Source organism: Mastigoproctus giganteus, chromosome 6 (assembly GCF_048544385.1).
Source record: "Mastigoproctus giganteus isolate SK-2022 chromosome 6, ASM4854438v1, whole genome shotgun sequence".
In the NCBI taxonomy this organism is placed as follows: Eukaryota; Metazoa; Arthropoda; class Arachnida; order Uropygi; family Thelyphonidae; genus Mastigoproctus; species Mastigoproctus giganteus.
The window spans coordinates 184,711,248-184,731,539 of record NC_143580.1 but is presented as its reverse complement, the minus strand read 5'-3'; the positions used below and the strand labels follow the sequence as shown (position 1 = coordinate 184,731,539).

General features: G+C 37.2%; 1 protein-coding gene across 1 annotated transcript; it reads left to right on the top strand.

Annotated features, from left to right (window-relative positions):
* Positions 1 to 9,370: 9,370 nt before the first annotated feature.
* Positions 9,371 to 17,015, top strand: LOC150084802 (general transcription factor 3C polypeptide 1). Its single transcript, XM_090376357.1, has 2 exons — positions 9,371 to 9,505; positions 11,034 to 17,015. The coding sequence occupies exon 2, from the start codon at positions 11,058 to 11,060 to the stop codon at positions 17,013 to 17,015; it is 5,958 nt and encodes a 1,985-aa protein (XP_090232483.1). The 5' UTR covers positions 9,371 to 9,505; positions 11,034 to 11,057.
* Positions 17,016 to 20,292: the final 3,277 nt, after the last annotated feature.

Sequence of the window (20,292 nt, the reverse complement as noted above, 5' to 3'; positions counted from 1 at the left end):
GTCGTCATTGAGAGATTAGTGTACCTATTTTCTTGCAACCCCCCTCCCCCCAATGTTTAGTTTATTTTAGTGCGTCGTCTATTGTCGTTATTGTTCCGTCGCACCGTAAAAGGACAAATTTTGTTTCGTTATTTATGTCAGGGAGGCCAGAATTTTTTTTATAGTAACTTTTTTTTTTTTTTTTTTGTTAAGAAATCGCGAAAATGATAGGCAGATGCAAGAGTTGTGCTTTCAATTAAACAAAAACTTTAAATTATTCAAAAGTTTGAAAACAGTGCATCCATTAATTCTCTAAAGAACCATTATGTTGGTGACCAAACCATACGCGACATTGTAAAAAAATAAACGGAAGCATCGTATTGAACACGCGAGTAGTACATGGTAAGTTTTTTCGTTTTTTATCTATCGCCATACTATTTACGTAGATTGCTGAACATTTTTCGATATAGAAAATTGCCGACTTACGTATCTTAAGACTTACGTTACGTTATTTTCATATTAGCATTAGCATTACCATTAGCATTAGTAGAGGCATTTGATGCCAGAAAGCAAGCTTATGCAGCATCAGCCAAAAAAAAAAAAAAAAAACCACCTCCACTTCACCCCTCTGTTCGTTCAAAATACCTGTCCAGCTGAGCCTTAAACTTATTTAGTCTATCAACCTCCACCACAAGGGATGGAAGTCTGTTCCACCAACCAACCACCCGCTGGCTAAGGGCAAATTTCCGCACGTCTATCCTACATCTGTCTTTCCTCAATTTGGATTTATGTCCTCTCGGGTGATTTTTCTGAGCTAGAGGAAGAATCCCATCAGCATTGAGCATGCTTAAACCATTCAAGGCTTTATACACCTCTATCAGATCACCTCGCTGGTGCCTAGTCTCCAGACACTGTAATTTGCAAAACTTAAGCCTTTCTTCGTAAGAGCACCCCTTTGTTCCATTCACTAATCTTGTTGCCCTTCTCTGTACTCGTTCCAGCAGCTCTACATCCTTCTTGAAATGAGGCCTCCAGACCTGTATACAGTACTCTAGGTGTGGCCTGACCATCGCCTTATACAATGGAATAATCACCTCCTTATTCCTGCTGGAAAAATTCCTGTATATCATTGACAATACTCCATGAGCTACTCTTGCAGCCCTTCTGCACTGCTCAGAGAACTTCATATCTGCCTGCACAACCACCCCCAAGTCCCTTTCATTCTCTACCACTGTCAGTGTTGTACCACAGAGTTGTTACGTTGCTCTGGGGTTGCTGTTTCCCATGTGTAGTACTTTACATTTGTCAATGTTAAACTTCATTTGCCACCTCTCAGCCCATCTGGTCAACCTTTCCAGATCCTGTTGCAGCAGCATAGTGTCAGTAGTATCCTTGACAACCCTGCCAACCTTTGTATCGTCTGCAAACTTGGACATTAAGCCCGATATACCATCATCAATATCATTTATAAATACAGAAAACAATAATGGACCCAACACTGAGCCCTGAGGGACTCCACTAATAACATCAGTCCACGATGAGCAGTGTCCATTGATTACCACTCTCTGTCTTCTCCCCCTCAACCACCCCTTTATCCATAGCAGCAATTTGCCTCCAATGTCACACTGCTCCAATTTGTGTAGCAGTCTTCCATGTGCAACAGTATCAAAAGCCTTTCTAAGATCCAAGTATATAATATCAAAGTTATTCCCTGCATCCAGTTCTTTTGTGACTGCATCATAGTATCCAATCAGGATACTATGATGCAGTCAGGATACTAAGTTGGTCAGGCAAGACTTCCCCTTAACAAAACCATGCTGTGTCTGAGCTATAACTGAAGTCTTGTCTAAATGATCCTGCAGTGCTTCTTTAAACAGTGCCTCCATTAATTTTCCTGGAACAGAAGTTAAGCTCACAGGTCTATAATTACTTGTGTCAGCCTTTGATCCTCCTTTGTGAATTGGGGTCACATTTGCACATTTCCAGTCTATGGGTACCTCCCCTGAGTCCAAGGAAGCTCTCATAATTATGGCTAAGGGTTTGCTTACTTCCTTTGCTGCCTCCTTTAATATAACTGGATAGATCCCATCCACCCCGGGTGCCTTTCTTGTGTTTATCTTCAACAGTTTCTCCTCCACTTTACTCCCAGTTATTTCAAGATTCTGTAGCTTACTGCTAGAGTTGAATACACCTCTGGCATTCCCCTCGCTGAATAACTCCTCATGTGTGAATGTCGATGCAAAATATTCATTTAGTTTGTTAGCTACCTGAGCAGGATCATCAACACTTGACCCATCAATATCAAGTGGACCAATCTGATTCATCCCCTTCCTTCTAGAGTTTACATAAGTAAAGAACTCTTTGCTGTTTTTCTTTGCATCCCTTGCCAAGGATTTCTCGTAATCTGCCTTCGCCTGCCTAACCTCCTTTGTAACTTGGTTGCATATCAACTTGTATCTATCACAGGCCTCAGTGTCATGTGTTAATTTGTATGTATCCCATGCATTTTTCATCTCTGCCATATGCCTCATTAGTTCATCTGACATCCATTTTGGCCTAAACCTTGAACAATATTTCTTAGTTGGTATGTAAAGCCTAGTAGCTTCCAAGATGAGTTCTTTGAATGCTTCCCATTTTGAATTTGCTGTTGGTAACATCATCAGTTGGTCCCACTGTATAGAATTTAAATACTGTCTCAGTCCATCGTAGTCGCCTTTACGGAAGCAATAACCCTTCTCTTTACCCCTAATGGTAGTTACCTCTTTCAGTAAATCCCACTTCAGCACACTGTGATCACTGCCACCTAGTGGTTCATTTATCTGCAGATTCTTAATGCATGAAAAATCACTGCTGATAATCAAATCAAGAGTATTACTCCCTCTAGTTGCCTCCCGAACATGCTGATGTAGAAAACAATCATCCAATAAATCCACAAAAGCCCTGCTAGTGTGTGAGTAACCAGCCCCCAAAATCCAGTCAATATCTGGGAAATTAAAATCTCCCATTATAAGACACTCTGATTTACTTGCCCACTCTATTTCCCTGTACAGTTCCTTATTATACTCATCAGAGTCATTAGGCCTATAGCACACTTCTACTCTCAATTTTGATCTCCCAATGTTTATGTCACACCAAACTGACTCCACACTGCACTGTACAGCGATGTCGACTGGCTTCACTTCCTTGGTTTTTATGTGTTTCTTAACTGATAGCATAACACCTCCCCCTTCCTATCCTGTCTATCCTTTCTGTAGACGTTGTACTCCCCAAATTGCAGTTTCGCATCCCTTATATCTGTCTGACACCACGTCTCTGATATCCCAACAATATCTGCCTTCGATGTTTTGAGCAATACCTCAAATTCATCAAATTTATTTACTAAACTCCTAGCATTGGTGTACACGCAAGTATACCTGCACCTGTTTCTATTCTTAGCTACCCTAACACAACCCATGTGTTTACTTGTACCGCAATGGCTCCCAGCAGTCTCTGAAATACCATGCATATGGGAAATAGTAACCCCAGAGCAACGTATCAACTCTGCGGTACTACACTGACAGTGGTGGAGAATGAAAAGGACCTGGGGGTAATTGTGCAGGCAGATATGAAGTTCTCTGAGCAGTGCAGACGAGCTGCAAGAGTAGCTCATGGTGTCTTGTCAATGATATACAGGAATTTTTCTAGCAGGGATAAGGAGGTGATTATTCCCTTGTATAAGGCAATGGTAAGGCCACATCTTGAGTACTGTATACAGGTCTGGAGGCCTCATTTCAAGAAGGATGTAGAGCTGGTGGAACGGGTACAGAGAAGGGCAACAAGATTAGTAAATGGAATAAAGGGTTGCTCTTACGAAGAAAGGCTTAAGTTTTGCAAATTACAGAGTCTGGAGACAAGGCACCGGCGAGGTGATCTGATAGAGGTGTATAAGGCTTTGAATGGTTTGAGCATGCTCAATGCCAATGGGATTCTTCATCTTTCTCAGAATAATCACCTCAGAGGGCATAAATTCAAATTGAGGAAGGACGGATGTCGGATAGATGTGCGGAAATTTGCCTTTGGCCAGCGGGTGGTTGGTTGGTGGAACCGACTTCCATCACTTGTTGTTGAAGTCGATAGCCTAAACAAATTTAAAGCTCAACTGGATAGGTATTTCGAACGAACGGAGGGGTGAAATGGGAGTGGGTTTTTTTTTTTTTTTTTTTTTGGCTGATGCTGAATAAGCTTGTTTTCTTGCATCATATGCCTCTGCTAATGCTAATCTTGTTTTTCAGGCTTCTGCTCATTCTAATAGAAGCAGTGCAAGAATCTCTTTCACCTCTGCCAGTGGCTACTGTCAATCTATTGGTCTTTGTCTCCCCCCAAGCTAGCAGTTTTCCGACCCACCTAACACTGCCTCGATAGCATCAGCAAATATTCTTGCACCCTTTCTATTTAAGTGTATCCCATCCCTGTAGAAGCAATCTCTCCTGTTAACAAGTACAGTCCAGGCTGAAAAAAATTCTACTCCTTGAGCCTTGCACAATCTTTCCAGGGCCGAATTGATCGACAAGGCTCTCATCATATACTCCCTCCTATCGTGTCTGGGCAGAATTGCAGACACTTTCAAATTCAACCCTAATTCTCGGCTTTTGTTCAACAGTGACCTGTACTTGTTAAGTAATTCTGCCGGTCTCCTACTCTTAATATTATTAGTGCCAACGTGTACAACTATATCACCTTTTGTGCCCTTAAAAGATGATATTCGCTCTACAACGTCATCAACCTTTGCCCCTGGCAGACATACCCTGGTCCTGTTCCACCTATCTTTTTTACAAAGCATGTTTCCCGTTTCCCTGACAATAGAGTCACCAACAACTACTAGTTCCTTCGGGACCAGCGCATTCCGCCCTGGGGGGTTGGCTCTGTGTCACGCGATGCCCAAGTGCAAGCTCTGGCGTTGATGTGGGCAGCTGAGAGCTTGATGGGCCCCTCAATTTAGTTTCTTCGAGGGCATCCACCCTGTCCTTCAAGCTCTCATATAGGCCCATAAGAACGCCGAGTTGTTGCCTGATATCGATACACTCCTTGCATGGCGCACACACAAAGACATCCCCCTTGGCAGTATCATGTCCCGTACCCGATTGCTCTGCAAACATCAAGCAAACAGTGCATTTTATAAGGCTGTGAGTCAGAGGACAACTGCCCCCCTCAGTTCTGCTCTGAGCCACAGCACTTCCATTAGCTTGATCCTTTTGCTTTGCTATTTTTTAATTTTTAATATTTTTTAATAAGACAGAAGACTCCCATTTCACCCCTCCGTTCGTTCGAAATACCTGTCCAGCTGTGCCTTAAATTTATTTAGGCTATCAACTTCCACAACAAAAATGGATGTCTGTTCTGCCAACCAACTACCTCCTGGCTAAAGGCAAATTTTCGCACATCTATCCTACATCTGTCTTTCCTCAATTTGAATTTATGCCGACTCATATGATTATTCTGAGCAAGAGGAAGAATCCCGTCGGCATTGAGCATACTCAAACCATTCAAGGAGTTATACACCTCTATCAGATCACTTCAAAGGTGCCTAGTCTCCAGACATTGTAATTTGCAAAACGTAAGCCTTTCTTCATAAGAGCAACAATTTGTTCCATTCACTAATCTTGTTGCCCTTCTCTGTACTCGTTCCAGCAGCTCTACATCCTTCTTGAAATGAGGCCTCCAGACCTGTACAGTACTCAAGCTGTGGCCTGACCATTGCCTTATACAAGAGAATAATCACCTCCTTATCCCTGCTAGAAAAATTCCTGTATATCATTGACAAGACACCATGAGCTAAACTTGAAGCTTGTCTGCACTGCTCAGAAAATTTTATATTTGCCTGCATAATTACCCCCAGGTCCATTTCATTATCTGCCACTGTCAGTATAGTACCACAGATTTGATACGTTGCTCTGAGGTTACTGTTTCCCATAAGTAGTACTTTACTTTTGTCAATGTTTAACTTCATTTGCCACCTCTCAGCCCGTCTGTTCAATCTTTCCAGATCCTGTTGCAGAGCATAGCGTCTGCAAACATGGACATTAAGCTTGATATACCATCATCAATATCATTTATAAATACAGAAAACAACAATGAACCCAACACTGAACCCCGAGGGACTCCACTAATAATATTAATCCACGATGAGCAGTGTCCATTGATTACAACTCTCTGTCTTCTCCTCCTCAACCACCCCTTTATCCATAGCGGCAATTTGCCTCCAATGCCACATTGCTCCAATTTGTGCAGCAGTCTTCCATGTGCAACAGTATCAAAAGCCTTTCTAAGGTCCAAATATATAATATCAAAGTTATTCCCTGCTTCCAGTTCTTTTGTGACTGCATTATTGTATCCAATCAAATTGGTCAGACAAGACTTTCCCTTAACAAAACCATGCTGTGTCCGAGCTATAACTGAAGTCTTGTCTAAATGATCCTGCAGTGCTTCTTTAACCAGTGCCTCCATTAATTTTTCTGGAACATAAGATAAACTCACAGGTCTATAATTAATTGCATCAGCCTTTGATCCTCCTTTGTGAATTGGGGTCACATTTGCACATCTCCAGTCAATGGCTATCTCCTCCGAGTTCAAAGAAACTCCGATAATTATGGCTAAGGGTTTGCTTACTTTCTTTGCTGCCTCCTTTAATATAACTGGATATATCCCATCCACCCCGGGTGCCTCTTTTATGTTTATCCTCAAGAATTTCTCCTCCACTTTCCTCTCAGTTATTACAAAATCATCTAGCTCACTGCCAGAGTTTACTTCACCTCTGGCATTCCCCTTCCTGAATAACTCCTGATGTGTGAATGTAGATGCAAAATACTCGTTTAGTTTGTTAGCCACCTGAGCAGGATGCTCAACTGTTGAACCATCATCGAGTGGACCAATCTGATTCATTACTTTCCTTCGAGTTTACATAGGTAAAGAACCGTTTTCTGTTTTTCTACGCATCCTGTGCTAAGGATTTCTCATAATCTGCCTTTGCTTGCGTAATTTTCCTTTGTGACTTGATTACAGACCAGCTTATATATATCATTGGCTTCCATGTCACCCATTAATTTATATGTATCCCATGCATTTTTCTTCTCTGCGTTATGTTTCATTAGTTCATCTGATATCCATTTAGGCTTAAACCTTTAACAATATTTCTTAGTTGGTATGTAAAGCCTAGTAGCTTCCAATGTATTATCCTGGCTACTGTCTACGATTGTAGTCAGTCTGGCTGATGGCCTTGCATCCTGCTCTGATGTGTTGGACCGTTTCTGAGGCCCGGTGGCCTCGTCGACATCTGACACTCCAGGCTCCTTGGTGATGTATTGGCTATAGTTTCTGGTGTTGATTACCTGGGCAGTCTCAGGGAAGAGCTTGCCGCTCGTGAGCCATGCATTGGAAGCAATTTTATCTATGTGATCTCGATGGAGGTCATTGTAGTGTCTGCCCTGGTGTGTCTTCTTTGCCCATCTCTCTAGCTTCGTTTGTGCCTTCTGGATGTGAGGGGACTACTCGCTTAGATTGAGTGTATATACCACTTGTCTATCTTCCTTATGGTATAGTCTATATACCACTTGTCTATCTTCTTTATGGTATAGTGTATATACCACTTGTCTCTCTTCCTTATGGTATAGTGTATATACCACTTGTCTATCTTCCTGATGGAGTGCTTCTGGGTCTCTGGTAGTATTTTTCGGTCAGGGAGGCCTTGATTTCCTTGTGCTGTAACTTCTGAGCCTGCATCATCCCCAGATATTTGTAGGCCTCTCCTTCTGTCATGGCTTCGATCTCTTTACCACTCTGCAGCTGGTAGTTTCAGTTGACTAATTTTCGCTGCGCAATCTGTGGGTCTTGCATTTGTCCAGATCAAATTCCATTCTAATATCATTGCTGAATTCTTCGGTGATCCGGAGTAGTTGCTGGAGTTACTTCTCGGTTGCCGCGTAGAGCCTGATGTCGTCCATGTACATCAGGTAGGTGAGGGTCTACAGGTTCTTCCTTCCTTCTTTGAGGTTATTATGGCCGCCATTATTATTATTTCATTGAAAAAATCTAACCTTTTTTCACTAAACAAAAATGAAAATCGATTAAAAACATGATTCCTCTAATATTTTTTTTTCCCCTTCTAATTACAATTATTTTTCTCAGTTCACAGCCTTCACGCAACCCTCTGTTCGTTGCGTAACGTAACACGAGGGGTACCGTACACTGAATTTCAGACTTTCTGTAAAAAAAAAAATAATAATAAAAATAAATAATAATAGATATATATATATATATATATATATATATACACACACACACGCTATATATATTTCTTAAGAAGTTTGATATTTTATTTTATAAGTTTAGTTCAAAGAAGTCAATGTATTTAATTTATATTTTGTATGTGAATATATTTTATATATATAAAAATATGTGTATATTGTTTCTGGGGTTGAAAATCCGGCCCCTCCCCCAGATGTCTCGTATTGGAATGCTAAGGATTTGGTCAGTTTAGATTTACTGTACTTGCAGTATCTTACTACTCTGTGTTTAGAGTAGTTGCACATGGTAGTACTGTACTGTCGAAATAATGGCACATTGAGATCAGTGAAAAAAAGAAAACGGCACCTCACGTAATTTGTCAAATTCGCCTTTTGAAAAGTGAATTCTGTACTGATATTACGGATTATACTGCTGTTTTATATTTATTTTAAATTAAAAACCCCTCACTATGGCTCCTAAACCTCATACAGAGAAGAATAATCAAGAACATTAGCATCTGGTGAGTATGGGCTTGGCAAACCCAGGGTCCTGAGCTGGATATCATCATTCTTCTCTTTCTTGGTGATTCCTTTATACTTCTCTCTCTCTCTCTCTCTCAGGGGGTAACTCGGGGAATTTTTTTTTTTTTTTTTTTTGGCTGGTGCAGCATAAGCCTCAGGCTTCCTTGTACCATATGGCTAATAATAATAATAATAATAATAAAAGAAAGTAGAACTGGCATAGAAAACGTCAACATGTTTATGTTTTATATGTGTAGTTAATATATTGCATTCTTAATATTTATTTCTTATATAGCATCATTATTTCTGCTTTAAATATATTAAAAGTAAAACTTTTTAGATACGGAAAAATCGGCATCGCGAATCCTGGAAGTTCCGTTTTCTGAACCTAATGTATTATTATTACTAGCCATATAGTGCAAAGAAGCCTAAGGCTTATGCTGTACAAGGGAATCACCATATCACAGTAGTACTAATATTAGTAGTACTCTGTGGTGCATATCAAATAATGTTCATAATCTCGTCCTCAAACTATATTTTTATCTCGTTGTTGGAAAACTGGTTTCTCAATGTCTTGTGTCAGTTAGAGAGTAGATCGTTTTCTGGTAGTTGGTAAAGTTAATATCAGAATGTGTTAGTGTTTACAAGTTAGATAAATACTGTATGTAGAGATAATTGTGTACCAAGCTATTATCGTAGCATGAATCCTTAGAGTTAACTTTCTAACTTAGTAATTTTTGTAAAAGGTATGTCCAATTTTTTTTAAACCAAAAAAAAAATAGCTTTATGACAAAAGTAAGAAGTAATATAGTGATAAATGAGATCTTAATTTTACATAATTTAAAGGGCTCGTAATTCAGGTTTCCCGTACCAAAATGACATATTTTAAATAAAATTCTTTTTCAACAAAGCTAAAAAAAAAAAATTTTTTTAAATGCTTTTCAGCTTTGTTTTTACTATCACATCATAGAAACGCTATTTATTGATTTTACGGTTTGTACGAGCTTCTTCCACAACAATCAGCCTTTTGGAGCAAGAGCCAAAAGTGCCCGATGCCTCGATGGAGGTGTCCACAAAACCTTATAAAGGGGACTCTTAGACGTATTAAGGAGAATTCCTCCTTGCTACCTGTTTTTTTTTTTTTTTTTTTCAACGTTAATTATTGAATAATGAATAAATCAGGGATTAACAAACTTTTTGGTGATGGATACAGAAGTCTAGAAGCGAGGGTGGTTTCGAGGGAATTTTGTCTCGGGGCTTTAGTAAAAGGGAGCTAATAAGGATAGCCTTGAAGTTAAGTCTTTTGGATTTTGTGGATTTGCATCCTAGAATATGGGAGTGATTCTGTGGGTTTCGGTTGTATAGGTTTGCCAAGATATCTAGGATTAAAGGACTACTGATTTTGATGTGGCAGTTCAGAATATCATCTGCTATTTTACAGAAGTTTGGAAGGGAATTGTTTAGCCACTTAAAATCTGAAGGTGAAATAGAAATTTTAGCTAGAATGTTATAACATGGGCATTGCATCAGTGAATGATTAGGCCAAATTTGATAACGTGATAAAATCAGGCTTCTTGGTGATGCTGTTATTCATGGGTTAACCTAAATTGCTAATATCACTTTATAAAAATGGCATCACAAAAAGGCATAGCCATTTTCTCTGTTAACAAATCTGACATATCATAACATATTAAGTGACCATTAGATTTTCATCTTATTCTGATAGGGAAATGTGCAAAAAACGTAAGGAAGACAAAATAATGCATTGTTTTTGCCATTAATATATTTGGACTTTAGAGGAGATTCTGTTAGTAAATCTGACACATTATGGCATATTAAGTGGCAATTATTTACATGATTCTCATCTTATTTTGAAAGGGAAATTGTAAGATTTTGTCTTCCTTAGATTTTTTTCCATATGCATTTTTTTTTTTTTTTTTTTTTTTTTTGTCATTAATATATTTGGACTTTAGTTAAATTTAAACTTGCAAAGTGGTCTTACTTAGAAGGTATATATTGAAGGAGTTTAATTATGCATGGGTAATGCACACACATCATTTCTACTACCAAGGTAGTTTTAATGCATTATTTTAATTATCATTAAAACTTCCTTGGTACTAGAAACATTTGATGTGTTTGTATTACCCATGCATAATTAAACTCCTTCATACTCTTAAGCATTTAGCCAAGGAATATCTTTTAGATTAAAGTGTATATTGTTTGTTAAAAATATAAATATTTAAAATTTTATTTTTATTTTTTATGCTTGCATAGGATGAAGTAACTCGGCTATAAAAGATGATTGATAATAGGCTGGATTTTGTAGCTAACAGCTTAGATGAAATTGCATTAGAAGGTTTAGATGGTATCACACTCTCAACACTTTGGATACGTCTACAAAACAGACCTAATTTTCCTCTGGCACTTGATGAAAATTCTAAAGCCTATATTTGGGAGTGTATTTCTGTTCATAAAGACATAGAATTTTATGAACTTGCTGAACCTCGTCCTCCACTTGCCATTTACAATAGATATGATCATGTTGATCTAGATCTGGGTATTGTAGTAGAACCAGAAGAGCTTCCAGAAGATATATATCCCTGTAAAGTAATTGAAGCAAATAAATTTAGAGGCTCATGTACATCATTCCACACTAGAAATAACATAACTTCCAAAATTCGATGTGGTGGGAACCTACATGTAACCTTAAAGGAAGCTGTAAGTGAATGGGGTGAGAAGTTAGTATTAGTTGCTTCTCAGAATTCTAGAAATATTGCACTAATGGGAACTAATGTTAATCCTACAATAGAGTTAAAGGAAATACAATACTGTCTCTTGGAACGTATAGGTAAGTCACGTTATCATGGTGAAGTGACACAAGGAAGGTTGGGATTGCTTGCACTATTTGACAACTGTAAAAATCTTCACTATTACCTTGGCCAGTTAGTGCATAAAAATCTCATTATAAAACAGACACATTATCAAAGAAATAGAAATAGTCAGACTGTAGCTGGACACTTATTACATCTAACCCGATTTTATATAGAGAGGCATTCCAAGATGCAGGTGATGTTGAAACACATGTGTGAAATATTAACGAATAAGCCAAAACAACGAGAGGTTGTTCAAGTATTGAGAAAAGAGTTAGGCATGAAAGAGACAAGTTTTAAAAAACTTTTGCAAAAGCCCTTTCAAAATTGTGTGAGAATAGTGGTGTTAACACACAGAGAGATGTTTCCAGAAGCGACAGAACGTGAATGTGTTACTTTGAATGGAAAGGACAAATTAGTAAAAGTAATTGAACTTGTGAATCCTTATCAGGACACCGAAGAAGAACAAGGTAATGATGAGGAAGAAGAGAGTGAAGAAGAAAAAGAATTAAAATATTTGCAAACTCATGTTTTCGATCCGAATTGCTTTGTGTTTGGACTTCCACTTTTGTCTCAGGCTTTTAAATATGTTAATTCTGCAGGCTCTGATGGCATTACTGCTTTCGAACTTAGAAAGCAAATGACCTTGCCAAAGTTGGAAATAAGATTCTTGTGTCGTAATTTAGTGAAGAGAGGAGTTGTGATTCCAATAATGCAAGATGTTGGGAGACAGCGTGTTACTAAATATATTGCAAAGCACTTTGAAAAGAAGAGTGAATCTTTTCAAAAGTTTTTGGAACAGAGAAGAAAACTTTTGGAGATATCTGAATCATGTCAGTTAGAAAAGGCTAATGATCACTTATCTGGGGAATCCAGTACCAGTCAGAATATTCCAGTTTTAGTTAATTCAGAGAATATACCAATTATAAAAGAAGACACAGGAAAGGAAAACCTTAAAAGAAAGCGTGATTCAAATGATGACAGTTTTACTGAAGATATAAAACGAGCCTGCAACTCTTCATACAAAGAAAAAGTTAGTGTTACTTATCGCTTATTAAGGAGGGCAACCATTCTTATTGAAGCTGTTAGAACTGCTAAAGTTATTGATGATGTTTCAAAGCTGCAAAGATTGATTATTGAAGAAGATAGAAAAGAAAACTATATGAAGAAATTGGATAAAAAGTCTATGGGGAGACTCATCAATAAACTTCATAAAGATGGTTATATAAGATCTTACAAAGTAGTTCTTAAATCAAGAAATAAAGAAAAAGAGTTGCATTTTATTTGTGACCCAAGTATTTCGGCCAATGATCCTTTAATTAAGAGGGCTATTGACCAAGCAAAATATAAACACATGGAAGACAGTGAAGAACAGACAAAGAAACTAACATTTTTTGAACAAGCAAGTAAAAAGGAAACACCATCTTTCATTAAAAGTGTGAAAGCATTGCATTCTCTGTGTATTGAAAATGCAGAGCATTCGCAAAAGGAGTATATGCCATCTGTTGGAAGATTTTATGGTTTGGAACCAAAATTCATACGAATGAAAACATTACATGCATTTTTATTTTATCTTGTTTATGACTATCAGGGACATTTACCAGAACTTAGTGATATTGATGAAAATGATCCAATTATATACTGTGATGATAAAACTTGGAAAATGTTTGTACCTCCTCTTCCAAAACATTCTGAAATCAGGAAAGGGTGGTGTTTGATCACTGATATTTTGTTATGTATGCCTTTATCTCAGCTTCTAAAAGTTGTGAATGTAACTCACAAAATTGAAGAACTGCATGAATATTTAGCTGATCCCATTAAGCAACATTGCTTGATTAGACACTTGCCCCAGAAATTAAGAAATGCTTTGTTAAGCAGACGGCGTTACATCTTTGCTGTTCATAGTGTAGCCACACTATTAAGCTATATGGGATTACTTTCCTTTGGACCTTCAGAAAGAGAAAAGGATCAGGTGTTTATTTATTTACATAAAAACACAAAGATAAAAAATACGTCACTTTCTCATCCAGGTTATTTAAATCATAAAGAAGAAATCTCTTTGTCTCATAATGTGCCACATGAAGTAAAACAGCATCACTTGGTAAAACTTGAAGATGTTGAAACATTTTGGCTAGATCTGGAAAATATTTGCCTTCATTCTTCTATGGGAAGTTCAAAACATAGTAATGGTAGAGAATTCATGTCTAAAAAACCAGAAATGATTGAAGCATCTAGAAATAAAAGTTTTGATGAAGTGGTTGATGATGGAAATATTCCAGGGGATGGATTAGGTGCAGGAGGCCTTGATTCCTCATTTTTTGCTCATATGAAAAGGAACTGGTCTTGGCCAAGCATGTCTACTCAGATGCCTAAAGAAATTGCATGTAAAGGACAGCAGTCAAAATCTGAGGATAAGCATCTTGTGGGGAATAGTTACTTACAATATCTAAATAAGAGCAAAGAACCATCAAGTACTTTATATCCACGTTACAAGCATCACTTCCGTCGACACAGCAAACATTTTGTTACTTCCTCTTCACGTTTACAAAAGAAAACAAAGCCTCTGGCAGAACAAAAGAGCATGAAATCTAGAAAACGTAAACGAGATTATGACAAGGAACCTGCTGATAAATGCCCACCCAAAGTTACTGTTAAAAGTACTGGTAAAAAGTGGAAAAAGCGTAGACCTTATTATGATGAAACAGATAAAGCTGCAATGAACAAAATGTCAAAGATGCGTGTTGATTGGTCAGCGAAGGAAGATAGTTTTCTTTTATTATGTAAGGTAGCTTCATGTTTCCTTGGTCCAGAGTTTAGAGGAATGGTTGTGTCAGCAACAGTCGTTAGAGATTTACTGCATAAGCACCTCCCCAGTGTTGCATTAAACAAAACTTCCCGTGCTTGTCAGAGGAGAATCCGTTACATGCTGTCAAATCCCACAACTGACTTCAATGTCTCAGTATTTCTTGAAGAAGCTAAACAAGATAAAGAATTAGTACAAAAATTTCAAATTTCTAAACCACCAAAGTCAAATGAGGCTGTTTGGAATGAACTGTTTGCTTCTGTTGTACAAAGTTTAATTGTAAAATTCACCACAGCCTTAGATGATGAACCTAAAGAAAAAGCACTGCCTAAATCTTTTAAAGAATTTCAAAAACATTTTCAGATTAAAGTTGCTGGTAAGCTATCAGACTCAAAGTCTGTTCACACGGAACCCCAAGAATATTATGATATATGTTTAAATGTAGTTTGTAATGTCATAATTTCCTCTTTGTGTGCTTGTGGTGACAAAACTAACTGGTTATACCCACTTTACAAGATATACCAGCAGTACCCAGATTATTTATTGCGTAATGCTGTAAGCCATTTACGGAAAAATCAATTAATAATAAAGCGTAAGGGTAGAGCTGTGAGTATGGTGCCAGCATCATCAATTCCTTTTCGTGTTTCATATTCATTTGAATGCATGCTACAGCCAAGGTATCAGCCTTTCATATATGAAGAAGCATATGAATTTATGCTGAACTTAATTGAAAACACTTCAAAATTGTCAAATGTTACCCTAATTGGAGATATTCCTCCTGGCTATTGTGCAGCTGTAATTTCTCTAATGGCAACAAAGAACATAACATTTGATGTAACAATACCAGATCAGATTGTATTATTTAATTCACTTATAAATGACAAACATCACTCACAGCTTTCTGAACATACAAAGCAGTGTCATTTAACAGATGATAAAGTTGATGACTTGTCGAAATCTGTGACATTTAAAAGGAAGAATTATTCGGATGATCCCAAGGATGCCCCTCTAAAAAGACAATGCACAGAGCAAGAAATGACAGTGGAGAATCAGTCACTTGATGACAGTAATATGAATTCTGCTGAAACTTCATTAACAATCAGTGAAAGTAAAGATCATGATTATTGTAAAGTTAACAGTGTAAGTCAGAAACAACAGAGCATTAGCAACAGTAGTAATGTACATATTGAACTTCCAGCTGCAACTAAAGCATCGAGATTTGCTCTGTATATGTTACGTCAGGAATTTACACAACCTCCTACAGAACGGGCACAAGATGCTCGAGATTTTGTTATCAATTCTTGTTGTATACGCTGTAAATTGAGTGATGGGTTTAAAAAAAATGATGGAGCAGAGTCTTTTGCCATATTTCCTAAAGAATTAGTAGATACAGAATCAGAAATAAATGAGATATGCAGTCATAAAAGTATACTCCTTCAACCAAATGATATAAAGTCTATCATAAATTCGTACAAAATGTACATTTCAGAAGAGGCACTAGGGTATGGTTCAGAAGATATACCAAAAGTGTACAAAGATTATTCACCAACTGAAATAGCAGAAGCTAACCATATTTATGATTTAATTAATTCTACAAAACATTATGGCATTAGTTATGAAAAGCTTTTAGAAGATTTTAGAAATCCTCTTGGTACTCTGAAATTGAAAAATCATCTTGGCATAATGAGAAATGCTAATCTCATTTTAAGGATAGGAGTAAACTGCTTTAAGTATGTCACTGTTTTCTTTTGTAAGCCATGGATTGTTTCTTCATACAAAATTATGAAAGAATATAGAGCCAAAGCCACTGAAATAATTTCATTGCAGAATAAGGCACAGGAAAAATATACAGATCTTGAAGAAAGCCAAAGTGATGTGCACACTTCTGATATCAGTTCGGAAAAAGTACAGTCTCAAAACATTAATTCTTTAGGAGAGATGCCAGAATTTGCTGTAGAAAATGAAGTTGTTATTTCAACATCCCAATTTCAAAATGCATCAAATAATGAAGATGCTTTCCCAAAAAATCCTAAGAACATTGGTGAAGATATTGAACATCATGATTCAAAACAAGGATGTCCAGATATTGTTTCATCACAGGATAATGATAGTCAGACTGAAAGAAGTCAAAGGAAGAAAAGAAAGATATGTTTTGAAGGACAACAAACACCTCTGAATAGGAATATTTCAAAATTGGTTTGTTTTATTGGCAGATTATGGCGAAAACCCGATGGTTCTCTGAATAGACCACTCCTGCAGAAAATGCTTGTTTCAATTCTTAGTGCAGTTCTTACATCACCCGGTATTTCTCAAGAAAAACTGATTGCTAATTTTGGTGCTATAATACAGCCAGTACAGATATTGGAAATTTTAGAAGTTCTTGAAGAAGCTTCATGTATTCAAAAGCTTTTTCTTCAGCATTCCCACAAACCTTCATTGTTTGGAACTGTTGTTCACAGGACCATTAACAAGGCAAGTAGTGGTGTTGGTGTTGCATATTATGAACCAGCAGCAGATGCAGTTCTTAAATTAAGCCAGTTAACAAATGCTTTAAGTGGTGGAAGACCTTTTCTAGAATATTAGTATATAAGATCTTGTATTTATTGCATCATTGTTTTCATTCACATATTTGTATAGTTGGTTTTTTTTTTTTTTTTTTTTAATTCTTGTAAATAAATATCCTGAATAGTGTTTCATTATATTAATGTTTAATCTTATTGAATACACAATATTTGATGTTATAATGGTGTATGAATGTTAAATATTAACCTTTGAATAGTGCCTCTTTGTTTTAAAATAATTTAATCTGAGAAACGTGGTGCCCATTATAAGTCATTACTATTATCCTTCAGTTACTGTTATGGCTTTTCCATTTTTGTAAATATGTAAGCATACTAGTGAATTTCTTAATTAAAATTTTATGGGGTATTTATTTCTTCACCATTTAATCTTGCAACTGTTTTTCCCCTGCCTATTTTCAAAGACAAATTGGCCAAGATTTTAATATCTAGGACATAAAATATAGGTATCACAATGTAGCTATACGTCAAAGTTATATTTAAGGTATAGCCATGAAATGAATTTTATAATAAACATACAGCATGACATAAATTATACAAGACAGTCAAGGGACTGGCAGACAGATTTGAAACATTAAAAGCTGAGAAAGTTCATTATTATTTTTTTTTTCTTATGAAAACCCCAAACACAAAAGGTATTAGAACCTGTAGTAGTTAGAACCATGCATGGATTGAACGTTGAGAAGATGAAAGAAGAAACTTGTTGACATTAGACTTGAATTTCCGTGGATTGTAATCTTCAGAAAATATGTGAAAGACGGTCGTTCCAAAAAATGGAAGTTGAAGGAATAAATGAGGAAGAAGAAAAGTTCATTCTGTGAGTTTGAAGTTGGACAGAAAAAAGATGCTTGTTGGTTGCTGAACATGTTCAGACTGGTTTGGATGAAAGAGGGGGAATTATAAAGCCAATTCAAAAGAACGGTGCCAATGGAAGTATCTACTGAAAAGGCATGCAGCAGAAACCAAACATCTATGAGACGAAGTGGAGAGACTATTAGAGATGAGTCATTAATTAACCTAATTGCCCTCCTTTGAATGGAATCTAGAAGCCTGAGAGAGGTTTTGGAGGCACCAGCCCAGATGTGGGTACAATATTCCATGATAGGATGGATTTGTACAGAGTGAACAGCTGTTTGGAAGAAAAGTAATGCTGAGAGCAAAAGAGAAACCCCAGTTTTTTTAGATGCAGAGGAAGCAATGTTTGTAATGTACTTATGCCAAGAGAGAGATTAGAAGTCAGGGTAATCCCTAATAGAGATATGTGATATTGTCTAGAAATCTGAGTGTCATCGAAGATTATCATGGGAGCAGAAGGATCCTTTTTGTGAGATATAAGACAGGACTGAGTTTTAGAAGGGTTGAAATTAACTAAGTTATCTTTGCCCCACTGGAGAATTAGCTGGAGATCAGCATTTAAGGAATTAGTAGATGAATATTTGAGGAGTCGAAGCTGTTTTTTCAGGACAAGGTTTCGCAACCTGAAAGGTGGAATGCAATGTGTTATCATCAGCAAAACTATGGATAGGATTTCCAGTAAATGGAAGGTCATTAATATACAAGAGGAAAAGAATGGGAGAAAAAAACTGAACCTTGTGAACACCAGCACATTATTTGAGAAATTAGAAGACAGAGAGCAGTCAGAGAGAAAACTGGATACTCAGTTCAGAAAAGTTGACAAGACAGAAGCTTATTTAGAAAACCTTTATGCTGAACATGATCAAAAGCCTCTTAAATCTGAAGAGCAATTGCTTGAGTTTCACCAGACTTTTCCATTGAATTTGTCCATAGATGGGTAACATAAGCCAGTATATCACCAGTGGATCAACACTAACAGAATCCATATTGGCAATCAGTGATCAGACAGTAGGGTTCTGGATAGTTTAGGAGTTGGCAGTTAATGGATTTCTCCATTATTTTAGTTTAGAAAGAGTAGAAGTAAGTGCAATGGGAGAATAATTAGATGGTAGAGATTTGTCACCCGTTTGAGGAACTGGTTGGACAAGACACATCCAAGCAGAAGGAAAAACCTCAGTGGAATAAGAAAGTGTAAAAAGGTGACACAGAACAGAGTAAGCTCAGGAGCACAGGTTTTGGAGAAATACCATCAGGACCTGGATCTTAGTTGGCACCAAGATATATAAAAATTCTTCTGACATACTTTTGATGCAGGAGGCATTGAATAGTGTACTGGGGAATAGTAAGAGGTGGTTTATCAAGGTCAATACATAAGTTAAAAGAAAAGTAGGATGCTAACAGGTTGGCTTTATCATTAGCTAAATTGGCAATAGAACCATAAGGTTTTAACAGAGGTGGGAGTAGAGATGGGCAAAAGTTGCAGTAATAGCTTTGGCAAGAGACCAGAATGGTTGACTACCATTTGAACAAGAAGCAAGTTTTCTATTCTTAGCCTACAAAATCTAATTTGAACTGATTAATAACTGCTTTATAATTGTTGTAAGTTTGGTGTAGGCAAAAAATGAACATTGAGATTTGTATGCAACATTCTTACCTTGTGAACAGCCTTAGCACATTTATTGAAAAACGAAAGTTTAGGAAGAGATTTTACGGTGGAATGTGGAATAAGGAATTTCCTCCCTTCAAGAATATTCATTGACATGACTGAGCATTGACATCAGAAGATTAAGAACAGTAATCAAAAACCAAGGAAAAAAAGAATAGAAATCTTGCATATCATCCCATTTTGCATTCTTGTAATGCCGGACAACATGAGGTTGAGAATGGTCATGGGAGAAATGCTCCATTGGAGAAGAATCCATCACCAAGTTGTGATCTGAGGTGCCTAGATGATCACTCACCTTGACCGAGTATTTGGAAGAGTTGTTTGTGAGAAAAAGATCAAGAGTGTTGGCTGCGTGGTTAGGATTGTCTAGTATTCTGGTAGGTAAATGAACAATGTGTGAGGTCATTAGTGATTGTAGAAGCCTCAGTATCAACCAGCTGGGTCCATGTAACTAGAAAACTGAAGCCAGCTGGAGTTGTGAATATTAAAATTGTCAAGGAAAATTTCCTCACTAAGGAAAGTTGGACTAGAGAAAGTCAAGTTTCAAAGAAAGGAAATCAAAGAGTTCCAGGTGATTAGTGGAGTTGGAAGAAGGATAGAAGCAACAGATGAATTTAGCATACTGGGGGTAGAGATTTTAAGCCAGAGAAGATCAAAAAGAGGAGATTCCAAATTACTACGTCTTTGACAGGGAATCAGAGTGGACATATTCACAATTACCACCTTTGAAGCGAAAGGAACTGTACAGTGAATAGTTAGG

What these genes read in the sequence shown, in the direction of transcription:
- LOC150084802 (XM_090376357.1), top strand. Translation starts at nt 11,058, where the DNA reads ATGATTGATAATAGGCTGGATTTTGTAGCTAACAGCTTAGATGAAATT.